This window comes from Periophthalmus magnuspinnatus, chromosome 22, assembly GCF_009829125.3.
Source record: "Periophthalmus magnuspinnatus isolate fPerMag1 chromosome 22, fPerMag1.2.pri, whole genome shotgun sequence".
Taxonomy (NCBI): Eukaryota; Metazoa; Chordata; class Actinopteri; order Gobiiformes; family Gobiidae; genus Periophthalmus; species Periophthalmus magnuspinnatus.
Genome location: NC_047147.1, coordinates 787,078 through 799,823, shown reverse-complemented (window position 1 = coordinate 799,823; position 12,746 = coordinate 787,078). Strand labels below are relative to the sequence as shown.

The following is a 12,746-nucleotide window of genomic DNA, read 5'->3' as shown; positions in this document are numbered from 1 at the left end:
TGATGTCCAGTGTTTTTGTAAGTAAAAATAAATGAGTATTAGAACTGTTACCAGTAAAAGCTGTATTTGATGTGAACATGTTTACCGTATTTTCCGCACTATAAGGCACACCTAAAAGCCTTTAATTTTCTCAAAAACCCACAGTGCGCCTTATAATCCGATGCACCTTATATATGGATCAATATTGGTCAATTATGACACCCGTAGTCAGGAGGCGTCGCCGAAGTAATAATAACCCTTTAAGGACTGAGCACACTATTGGCCAATGTAGCTCACCTAGACCCAGACTTTTATTCTTTTTTAGCCATAAAAATCATATTAAACGAATTATCAGAATTGACTGCATTTTTTCCCACAACTACTTCTATTTTACACATTCATCCATATTTTTTCTTTTACGCATCGAATAAATGAGTGTGAAAATCCCTGCAGCTCTCATTCATCACCTTCAGGACAACAGAGGCAGATTACCGTAATGACGGTAAAATATTTAGATAGCCCCGTGTCTCCGCTTTGAGACGCCGTTTGAATTTACATGAGAGCACGACTGGGCGCTGAGTTACGCTGCTGGAAAGTCCGCAACTGCGAGTCTAACAGCGACGATAGGATCCGACGCTATAGGGATAACGGGGAGACGGTGAGACAGCACTGGGCGACATACGCCACAATCTGCCAATGGATTGTGGATGCCTGAGCTGATATAACAGTCTCAACTGTGGTCCGAGTTTCACGAAGGCACGAATTGTCACTGAACTGCCAGACAACAGCAGCGACACGGATAATGGCGATTTTGACGAGACGGAATCGGGCACTTTGAATGTCGAGCTCGCCCAACTGTTCAACTCAGACACTGAAGAGGAAGAATTCGACGGATTCGTGAATGAGGAATGAACTGAAAAAGTGAGGCTTTACGTGTTTCTTTCATGTGTTTACAACTAAACAAGCCTGGGAGATATTGTGAATATGGACATTAACGTTTGAACAACGTTGAGTTATTGTTATTGCGTTGCACTATTTCGAGAGTTACTATATTGTGAATGCATCAACTTGTTTTGTGAGTGAACAAAGTTTTCAGAACGTTTTTTTTTTTTTTTAATTCTATTAATAAAGTTTGACTAACTGACTTATCTGACTGTTTTGTTGACATTCCCTTCAGCGCAGCTCCATCTCGTGGATGCGTAACACAACCCCAGCTACTACAGTAGTTTATATTCTATGCGCCTTATAATGTGGTGCGCCCTATATATGAAATTTGTTTTAAAATAGGCCATTCATTGAAGGTGCACCTTATATTCCGATGCGCCTTATAGTGCGGAAAATACGGTACTTTGTATGTGGGGACACAGTTAGGTCATGTTTATGAAATTTAAAATCTCACATACAGTTACTTCAAAGTCTGCGCCTGATTTTTTACCTGTGGCAGTGACTCGATGCTCTGCCCTCTCATCTTTACCACAGTCTCTGAGGAGCTGGAAGTGGAGGAGCTGATGTCTTTCACTATAAGACCTGAAAAAGGAGAACAAACATGCAGATTTGAATTCATGTACCAAATGAAATCAGACATTACCACCAGTGTCGCTACCTGAGTATCCATTGGTGTGGTCTGGGCACATTGTGAGCATATCTTCTGTGATGTGAATACACAGATCCTGGTCCAACACCATCTCATGTAGCTCCTCGTAGTCTTTAGGGTCGTCTACCAGCATCTCCATCTCTGCAACAGAAACAATAACACAACACTGAACAACTTGGAACTAAAGGTTTAAGTAGTACTGTTCTGCTATAAACTTTTGCCTTCCAAGTGCCACTTAAGATAATAGTTGGTTTTCCAAGTATCACCAAATCTAAATCTGGACATTATCAGGCTAAATTGGGGCGAAAGCAGTTCTAAAATTTGAATAAACCAATCTGATTTATACAACAAATTTTGAAGTGTGATATATTGTTGAAGTAAATATAGACAAAAATATTTATCCCAAAAAATGTGTATTTAGTCCACTTCTTTATACAGTCTATGCACGAAGTGAGTGTGACGTCACCCACAGTATTCAGCTCCAGTCAAATGAAGCTCATCAAAGGTACCAGTTATAGTGTCCAATTTGGAGCAGAGTTCCATATTTGGAATTCTGAGTATCACAAGTATTCACGAGTATCATAGCAACCAAAGAGCCCATCTGGAGAGAAGCTGTTGAAGGCAACACCCCCCTTGACAGTGCCCGCCCCCTGCCAAACCAGCGGTGCGAGCACATAGCAACACTGTCAGTCAAACCTGTTGCTAACATTAGCAGGAGCACCCTTGGGTAAAAAAGGCGCCAGATTTGTCTGTCATTAATGGTCATATCTTGATTTACAGACACAATTACAGAGAGAGGGGACACAGTTTTTCAATGTAAAGTGAACTGGAAGCAGAGTCGATGTGGGGCCATGATCACTTCCTATTTGGAACAGTTAGCGAGTTAGCTATGTCCATTAATATATACAGTCTATAAGTCTAAACTATAGCTACAAGATTTCCCAATAAAAAGAGGATATTTTGTTCTTTGCAGAGGAAATTCTATTCTCTAAATCAAACTCAAATTGCAATTTCAATTTGATTGCGTTACATTGTTCAGCCCTATCCCACATTATAATTACATTACACTGTATTCAGGCCACCCCCTCCTCTTACCATTGTTCCCCCTCCTCCTCTTACCATCGCCCCCCTTCCCCCTCCTCTTACCCCCCTCCTCTTACCATCGTCTCCCCTCCTCCTGTTATCCCCCCTCCTCTTAAACACTGTTCCCCCTCCTTCTCTTACTGCCCTCCCCCCCTGCTCTCACCATCATCCCCCCTCCCCTCCTCTTACCATCGTAACCTCCTCCCACCTGTCCTTACCACCGTCCCCCCTCCCCTCTTCATCTTAGCCCCCTCCTCTCACCATCGTTCCCCCTCCCACCTCCTCTTACCATCGTCCTCTAGCACCCTCTCCTTGCCGCTGCTCTCAATCCCTGAGGTGTGGGAGCTTCCGTGGGAGGTTGTGGAGGAGTTGCATGTTCTTTGGGGTCTGTTTTGTCCGTGAGCCCTGAAACTGTCTGCTTCTATCCCAGAGGTGTGGCTGCTCCCGTGGGATGTAGTGGAATGTCGGGACAGGCGTTTGGAGTGAGAGACGCTGCCCGCACTACTACCACTGGCCCGGGAACGTTTGTCCAAATGATCCATATCCAGCTCCAATGTGTCACTGATGTACGATTCCCTGTACTGCTTCTTCTCTGCAGATATAAAAGGAAAAAAGTGAAATAACACTGGACCAGCCTAAAAGAATAGAGGCACCTAGTTTCATTATTGGTACTTTGCAACAACATCACACTGGGGGTGTTCTACATGTACCTCTACGGTGGAATGTTCAGTGGTTACCATGGAAACACAATGTACACATGCATTTCACACTGTCAAAAAGTTTTAAGATGGTCTGAAAACTCAAGAGAAAATACCAAATGGGATTTAAACAGCACATTTATATTTTCCTGTGAACAATACGACGTTCATGGTCCTGTTTAGGAGTTTGATTGTACACAAAAAAGGTGAGAATGACTAAGTGAAAAACTGTTGGCTAATGCTAGCTGGCTTGTAATGTAATGTTATTTGGGGGGACTTTGAGAGACTTTTTTAACAGCACAAATCAGCTCACCCATTGTAGTTCCAGCTGAATCAGCTCTTTCTGGTCAGATTGTGTTGAAATAAAGATCGGATTAAAGCCTAAGAGAGCCTCAGACAGAGCAGTGCCCTCAGTTAGCATCACACCTCAGAGAGTGTTGACGACATCAGCTGCAAAGTATCAATAGAGGGGGTAGAATTGTCTGGCAAGTCCAGAACAACATTTCTCTGTATTTGATCTCTGCTCACCACTCCTTCCATTGGTCTTGTGCAATTAGATTTTATTCAAAATGAAACTCAATGAACTCATTTCACTCATAACATAACATAGTTAAGATAGTTTGCTACTTTCTGCAAAAATCCACAGTGTTTTTCAGTCCCTTGTAATATATATTTTTTCCTCATACAATGGATACACATCGTCCATTTCTAAACAAAAACTGTTTAGAAATGGACGATGCGTATCCCTGATTGGCTAATCCATCTGTCAATCACGCCCATCTGAACTTGGAGAGATTCACCAACTCACATCATCAGAAAGTATTGTAAAAGTGTGTATTCTCCAGGGAAATGGTAGAATGCCTGACAGTGCCAAAGTTATTTTTCCACACACACAGCAGTTATGGTTGTGATAGAACTAAAAACATAGAAGAAGTGTTTTTGTTTAGTTTTATGCAGCTAAAACTTGGAACAGTCTTCCTGAAGATGTGAGACAGACCTCTACTTTGACAATGTTTAAATCCAGACTCAAAACAGTTCTGTTTAGCTGTGCATATGACTGACAGGTTTTTATTCTGCACTCTTCTCTTTTAATGTTGATTTTATGATGATTATTTGTGATTATTTATGTTTTGATTTGTGTGATTTTAATGTCTTTCTTATTCTGTAAAGCACTTTGAATTACCTTGTGTACGAATTGTGCTATACAAATAAACTTGCCTTGCCTTGCCTTGAAGCACTACAAAATGTCCTCCAGCACTGGACTTGTATAGAGGCACATGTGCAAGTTATACACAACTCGCAAAATGAAAATTATCTTCAGATTTGACAGACGATTGAAAACTTTGCCAAAAACCTTTGACCTTTGCATTCAGTTACAGTGTCTCTGTAACACCTCAGGAGGAGCTCACTACACTGAAACTAACATGTTTGTTTACAGTTTCTGTGTGTAGGCTAGGTCTAATGAGCTACACTACTTAGCATAATCATTTAGGCCCCTAATGGGTGCTCTCACACCTATTAGCATCCTGGCTAGCCCTATTGTTTTTCTTATTTTAATTTTGGTCTGAGGATGGTGTTATAAATAGGAGTTAGATGATGTCTAAAGGGGGCTTAAACTATAGGTGTTTATAGTTGCTGTGTAGTTAGCTCCTCCTGTCAGACAGATATAAGGCAGTGTCCAGCAGTAATCTGACCAGAACTGAAGAAGCAGCTTGGATGAACAGCCAAACGTCTTCACTCCTACAACGTTTTGTCCAGTTGACAGATGTGAGTTTTGGTGTTACTGTTGAGTTACAGAGTTAAAACCAAACACATTGCTGTAATCCGCATTACCTTCGTTCTCCTCCAGTCTCCGGACCTGCTTTAGCACTGGCTGCAGGTTCATGTAGAGTCTGTGGCTGTTACTGAGCAGCTGTAGCAAGTGTCTGGATCTGGCAGGGCATCCGGTGTAATACATGAGCTTACGGGCTGAAGGCAGACCATCAGGGAGGATCTCAAACTTCTTACCCTGAGAGAAGAAAATGTCAAAATGATTTACAGAAGGTAATTAGAAAGCATTAACAGTTAGGAATGTGAGGTTGTGATTGAGAAAGACCAAAAGGCAAAAAAAAGGGAGCAGTAATGACATGACCCGACTCGTATTTTATTTGGTTTGAGTCCAAACACAGGCGATAAGAAGGCATTAAAAAGGCTTATAGTCACAAACTCCACAACTTCACAATCCTGCCATAACTGATGTCATGATACTAAAACTTCAAACTTGATTTTGAAAAAGAGTCTGGATCCCATAGACTATATATAAATGGGTGTAGCTAACCTGCTACACATTACATTTATCAGCCTTGCTCTGGATTGGCTCTGTGGTTGCTATGATACTCGCAGTCAGATTTCCAAGTATGGAACTCTGCTCCAAATTGGCCACTATAACTGCTAGCCTCGATGAGCTTCATTTGACTGGAACTGACTGCTGTGAGTGACATCACACTCACTTAGTTTATACAGTCTATCCTTGATACTCTGATAGTCCTGTTTTGTTCTGTTTATGTGACTTTTCCAGCATCAATACTTGAATACAATACTTTATAATCAATAATACTTTAATCAGAATGTAGTTTTGGTTTCAATTTACATCAGATTTTTAAAAAACAATGCTAATCCACAATATAATGATGTAATTGACAGAGACTAGACAAAACAAGTTTGAGACGCTGTGCACTGCCTCCTCTCTGCCTCCTCTCTGAAATGAGAGCAGTAGTAGTAGTAGTTGTAGTAGTAGTAGCAGCAGCAGCAGTAGTAGTAATGCAAGCAGCAGCAGTAGTTAAGTAGTAGTAGCAGCAGCAGTAGTAACAGAAGCAGCAGCAGTATAGTTAAGTAGTAATAGTGGTAGTTTTAGCAGTAGTAGCCGCAATATAGTAAAGTAGCAATAGTAGTAATATTAATAAATATTAATAGTATTAGCAGCAGTATAATAGTTTAAGGCATTTTAGTTAATCAGATAGGTAACTCCCAAATCTCTACCTGCCTCCAAAACCTCTACCTGCCTCCCAAACCTTTACCTGCCTCCCAAACCTCTACCTGCCTCCAAAACCTCTACCTGCCTCCCAAACCTTTACCTGCCTCCCAAATCTTTACCTGCCCCCTAAACCTTTACATGCCTCTCAAACCTGTACCTGCCACCAAAACTTCTACCTGCCTCTCAAACCTTTACCTGTCTCCAAAACCTCTACCTGCCTCCAAAAAGTCTACCTGCTTCCAAAACCTCTAACTGCCTCAAAAAACTCTACCTGCCTCCCAAACCTCTACCTGCCTCCAAAAAGTCTACCTGCTTCCAAAACCTCTAACTGCCTCAAAAAGCTCTACCTGCCCCCCAAACCTTTACCTGCTTCCAAAACCTCTACCTGCCTCTCAAACCTGTACCTGCCTCTCAAACCTCTACCTGCCTCTCAAACCTGTACCTGCCTCTCAAACCTCTACCTGCCTCTCAAACCTGTACCTGCCTCTCAAACCTCTACCTACCTCTCAAAGATAGAACCAAACAAAAGTAGTCAATCAATATAACTTTACATTCTCTGTTATAAGTTTTACTCAAATCTGGGCCAGTCTACCCTCTCCATTCCTCTGGTTATTGTAGCTGTGTTACATAAGAATAAACTCCGTTAGCACGAGAACCACAGCAGCAGAGGGTCAGGCTTTTTAAACCACTTAGTCTAGGATCCAATTTCATTCAGAACATGTGCCGGCTCTTCTGTCTCTCTCTTTCTGCCAACTTTGGAAAAAACTTTGGAAAAAAGTCCCTAAAATGGCCACACACAGAGAAAGTAGAGCTTAACTATTTGGGGGGAAAATCTATTTTCTGACAAGCTTTGAGATTTATGCTTTAATAAATGGAAAATCTGTTCAAACTTCACATATTTAATGTGTCCAGAGAACCTGACAAAATACTGAAATATTAAGAAGCTAAAACAAGAATCCCATTTCAGAACATGTTTGTACATATCTAAACTACAGGGTTAGCGTTTTTTGTGCAGAATAAGACCCTATGGAGACACAGGGAGATCCCATCTGACACACAGGAAGGGCATCTGACACACAGGAAGGGCATCTGACACACAGGAAGGGCATCTGACACACAGGAAGGGCATCTGTCACACACGAAGGGCATTTAAGACACAGGAAGGGCATCTGACACACAGGAAGGGCATCTGTCACACAGAAAGGGCATTTAAGACACAGGAAGGGCATCTGACACACAGAAAGGGCATTTAAGACACAGGAAGGGCATCTGACACACAGGAAGGGCATCTGTCACACACGAAGGGCATTTAAGACACGGGAAGGGCATTTAAGACACAGGAAGGGCATCTGTCACACAAGAAGGGCATCTGTCACACAAGAAGGGCATCTGTCACACAGGAAGGGCATCTGTCACACAAGAAGGGCATCTGTCACACAAGAAGGGCATCTGTCACACAGGAAGGGCATCTGTCACACAAGAAGGGCATCTGTCACACAAGAAGGGCATCTGTCACACAGGAAGGGCATCTGTCACACAAGAAGGGCATTTAAGACACAGGAAGGGCATTTAAGACACAGGAAGGGCATTTAAGACACGGGAAGGGCATCTGTCACACAGGAAGGGCATTTAAGACACGGGAAGGGCATTTAAGACACAGGAAGGGCATTTAAGACACGGGAAGGGCATCTGTCACACAGGAAGGGCATTTAAGACACAGGAAGGGCATCTGACACACAGGAAGGGCATCTGTCACACAAGAAGGGCATCTGTCACACAGGAAGGGCATTTAAGACACAGGAAGGGCATTTAAGACACGGGAAGGGCATCTGTCACACAGGAAGGGCATTTAAGACACCACAGGAAGGACATCTGACACACAGGAAGGGCATCTGACACACAGGAAGGGCATCTGTCACACAGGAAGGGCATCTGACACACAGGGACAATTCAGAACATGTTTGTACAGCTCTAAACCACAGGGTTAGCAGTTTTTATGCAGAAAAAGTCTGTTGAGGAAATGACATTACTTCAAAAATTGGCAGCCTTTTGCATCTTTTAAAACTGTTATTTGGATTTGATTGCAGATAATACTGCAGCCCCAAAACAATTTTTTTAGAGAAATCTTTCAACGCAGAATCAGAGGAATTTCAGATGCCCTGCCAGCTGGACACACAGCGTATGAGTCATGTTAGGCTGTCATACAACAGATTTACAAAGAGAAAGACATCATGAAAACATATTTAAATGTAGTTTATACAACAAGAGATCAGTGAATCTCTATTGCTTCTATTTTACATTGTTTAGAGTTTATTTCATAAGTTTATAGGCTAGTAGTAGTAGTAGTGGTGGTAGTAGTAGTTATAGCAGTAGTTGTACATGTTCTGAAATGCATGGGATTTTTGCATTAGTTTATCAGCTCATATTTCATATGTCTTCTACCAACATTGTTCAACCTTTTCTAATAAAATATACATATGTGGATTACTTAAAAGTTTGTCAAAACCAGAGTTTCTCAGCAGCATCGTGTTCAGTCCACGTTTCAGGACACGTTTGTTCCATTTGAGCCAAATTCCTCTAAAAACATCTGGTGTTTATTGACCCTCCCAACTGCGCTCTGCCTGCACTGCAAAAACTCAGCATCTACATGAGAAGTTAAAAGTTTAAAGCAAGCATATTGTGCTTGTGTCTCCATAATTCTCATCTCTGACCGTGTCGATAATTATGTTAGAATTTACACATTTTAAATCACAATATTCATCTAAAACAATTTAATAAAAGTAACAAGTCTGCTGACTTCTGCATTAGAAAACTGCAGTGTCCAATGGGAGCTGCTGTCGCCATAAACATCATCACAACAAGCGTCGCATGCTATGAGCGCCCCCTATGAGCGCCCCCTATGAGCGCCCCCTATGAGCGCCCCCTATGAGCAATTTTTTTTCATTTGTACCAAAATGACTACGCAACGCTGCCGAATCTTACGAGTATTACTGATAAAGAAAATAAAACTGGAGAAGGAAGTGCTTACGTCACAGTGAGTCCGTTACAATGGGCATGTACAGTGGGTGCATACGTCACAGTGGGCACATCTGTCACAGTGGGGGCGTACGTCACAGTGGCCATGGCGCGGATGTCGCAGTGGGCGTGTGTGTCACAGTGGGGGAGTATGTCACAGCTGGCGTGTTCAGTGGGCGTGTACATCACAGCGGGCATGTCACAGTGGCTGTGTCACAGTGGGAGTGTACGTAACAGTGGGCGTGTCACAGTGGCTGTGTCACAGTGGGCATGTATGTCACAGTGGGAGTGTACATCACAGTGGGCATGTCACAGTGGGCATGTATGTCACAGTGGGAGTGTACATCACAGCGGGCATGTCACAGTGGGCATGTATGTCACAGTGGGAGTGTACATCACAGTGGGCATGTCACAGTGGCTGTGTCACAGTGGGAGTGTACGTAACAGTGGGCATGTCACAGTGGCTGTGTCACAGTGGGCATGTATGTCACAGTGGGAGTGTACGTCACAGTGGGCATGTCACAGTGGGCATGTATGTCACAGTGGGAGTGTACATCACAGCGGGCATGTCACAGTGGGCATGTATGTCACAGTGGGAGTGTACATCACAGTGGGCATGTCACAGTGGCTGTGTCACAGTGGGAGTGTACGTAACAGTGGGCGTGTCACAGTGGCTGTCACAGTGGGCATGTATGTCACAGTGGGAGTGTACGTCACAGTGGGCATGTCACAGTGGGCATGTATGTCACAGTGGGAGTGTACATCACAGTGGGCATGTCACAGTGGGCATGTATGTCACAGTGGGAGTGTACGTCACAGTGGGCATGTCACAGTGGGCATGTATGTCACAGTGGGCGCATACATCACAGTGGGCATGTCACAGTGGCTGTGTCACAGTGGGAGTGTACGTCACAGTGGGCGTGCCACAGTGGGCGTGCCACAGTGGGCGCGTACGTCACAGTGGGCGTGTACCAGTGGAAGTGAAAACGGGAGTTGATTTTGCAGAATAGGTCTGATTTAAATAACTTCAGAATATTTATCTATTTTTCTCATTTGAAGAAAGAAAATCTGGCAGTAGAAAGGAAACACTCTCTCAAGTTAAACACAAAGACCCTACTTCATGGACCGGATGTAGCTTGAAACTAAAAACATTGAACCCATGCAGGAACCAGGCAAAACAAGTCAAATCCTCTATGTAACTGTGAGGTTGGAGGTCCGCCACCTACTTGCCTTTATGAATACTATTGATTGGCACATTTGAGGGGTGAGATGTGTTGTATTACATCTATGTACCATATGTTTACAGGTCTTTCATCCATCTACACCAAACTGTTACTCTTACTTAACATCAGCCTGTCCAGGGACTACAGGTGGAAATTAGTATTTTTGCTACAACCTGGCACCATATATCTTTCCTGTTTTTTTTAGGTCAGTGTATTACTGTGCACTGTCCCTGTCCAAATAAAAGCATACCATACCATATGCCTGGAAAGCTCCACAGTATGGCATATAACTTATCCATCTCCATGGAGACAAGGAGGTTAGGCAATCAGGCAAAGTTACAAGTCAGATCTGCGTGACTAACTGAAAAACTGTTGCTAGCTTGTGACTGTAATGTTATTTAATAGAGACTTGTTTAACAGCACAAATCAGCTCACCTGGTGTAGTTCCAGGTAAGTGAGTACTCTCTGGTCAGATTGTGTTAAAACAAAGCTCAGATTAAAGTCTAACAAAACCTCAGGCAAAGCAATGCCTCCGGTTAGCATCACACCCCCAGGGAATGTTGATGACATCAGCTACAGAGCATCAATAAATTTAATGCCATACTGTAGATCAGGGGTTGGAAACCTATGGCTCGCGAGCCAGATATGGCTCTTTTGATGACTGCATCTGGCGCTCAGGTAAATCTTAGGTGACACACAATAAGTAATGAATAAATTATACATAAATACAGAAGTAATCAAATCAAGTAATTCTCAAAAATAAACAATAATACAGTAAGAAAACGGCTTGGCTCCATCTTTATGCGCTGCCTCACACGTTCTCACAGCACGTGCTGTTTTCCCTCGTGCGCGCCATCACTCTTAAAGTGATGGTAACATATTTACGTAAAACATCAATAATGACAATCCTAAGATATTTTTCAAAATCAACATTAATGCAATAAAACAAGTGTAGCGTATACATATAAATCAAATATTAACATAAAATATCATTTATTAACATTAAAATATTAACACTCTGAATTTGCGCATTACCAAACGTCAACCAAAACTTGGCTCCCACAGATGTTATAAAAAAATATATATTAACAATACATTCAGAGACTTCTTATGCTCTAACATTGTTAGTCTTGTTTAAAAATTCACACATTTAGTTGTATTCAGAGTTAAAAAATATTGTATGGCTCTCACGGAAATACATTTTAAAATATGTGACTTTTTTGGCTCTCTCGGCTAAAAAGGTTCCCGACCCCTGCTGTAGATTATTGCTGGCAAAACAATACCATCTACACCTCCTTTGCCAGAAAAGTTCCACAGTGTGCCTTTAACAGTAAATACAGTGTTTTTGCAGTGCTCTCCACCCTCCGTGCTTGAGGTGATGTGGTTGTTTAGCATGACGTGACATTAGGGTGGAGTGCAGCATAGAGAAGCCTGTTATTTTGACCCAGGGCGGGACGCAGGGCCAAAATAGAGTCGAAACCACAGAGCCAAAGTCCTGTTTCACTCTCACCAGGCTCCAGACAACATGGCCACCGCAAAAACCCAACCAGAAAACAGGAAGCGTTTAGTCAAGAAGCACGGGTTAGACAGGCGCTGCTGCTAAAATTAGGAATAAACTCAACTTTCAAAACAAGCTAGAAAATTCATCAGGAGAAAACCGCTGTGGAGGCTGCTCTCTGCTGCTTTAGCAGAGAGCAGGTGCTTAGCAACCCTGCCAATCAAATCTGTTGCTAGTGGTAGCAGGAGCGACCTCGGGGAAAGAAGGCACCTGATTTGCCTGTTATTAATGTTCATATCTTGATTTACAGACACAATAGTGAAATAAAAACCCCAAGATTATATAGGGTGGGTTAATATGAACATTTAACATTTAAGACCAGAATGACGAAGCAGCAGTTACAGTTTTCTTATGTAAAGTGAATTGGAGCTGAGTCGATGGAGCCGGAAGTGCACCCATGATCACTTCCTGTTTGCAACATGGCAGCTACCGGGTTAGCTTTGTCCGTTTATATATATGTAAATGTAATGCCCTACAGTGGAACATTCAAATGAAGAACAGATCCCCCACCAGAACACTTACACCATGGAGCTTTAAAAATAAATCCCTGTCTTTACATTGGATGAATGTAGAGCAAAACCTA

General features: G+C 42.5%; 1 protein-coding gene across 1 annotated transcript in view; it reads right to left on the bottom strand.

Annotated features, from left to right (window-relative positions):
• The window catches only part of frmd6 (FERM domain containing 6), a 69,463-nt gene that overhangs the window by 1,653 nt on the left and 55,064 nt on the right, over positions 1 to 12,746 (bottom strand). Inside the window, exons 10-13 of the mRNA XM_033988854.2 lie at positions 5,188 to 5,362; positions 2,946 to 3,248; positions 1,583 to 1,714; positions 1,415 to 1,506 (exon numbers count right to left, since the gene is read on the bottom strand). Of these exons, the coding sequence (XP_033844745.1) occupies positions 1,415 to 1,506; positions 1,583 to 1,714; positions 2,946 to 3,248; positions 5,188 to 5,362 (702 nt within the window). The remainder of the gene's footprint in view (positions 1 to 1,414; positions 1,507 to 1,582; positions 1,715 to 2,945; positions 3,249 to 5,187; positions 5,363 to 12,746) is intronic.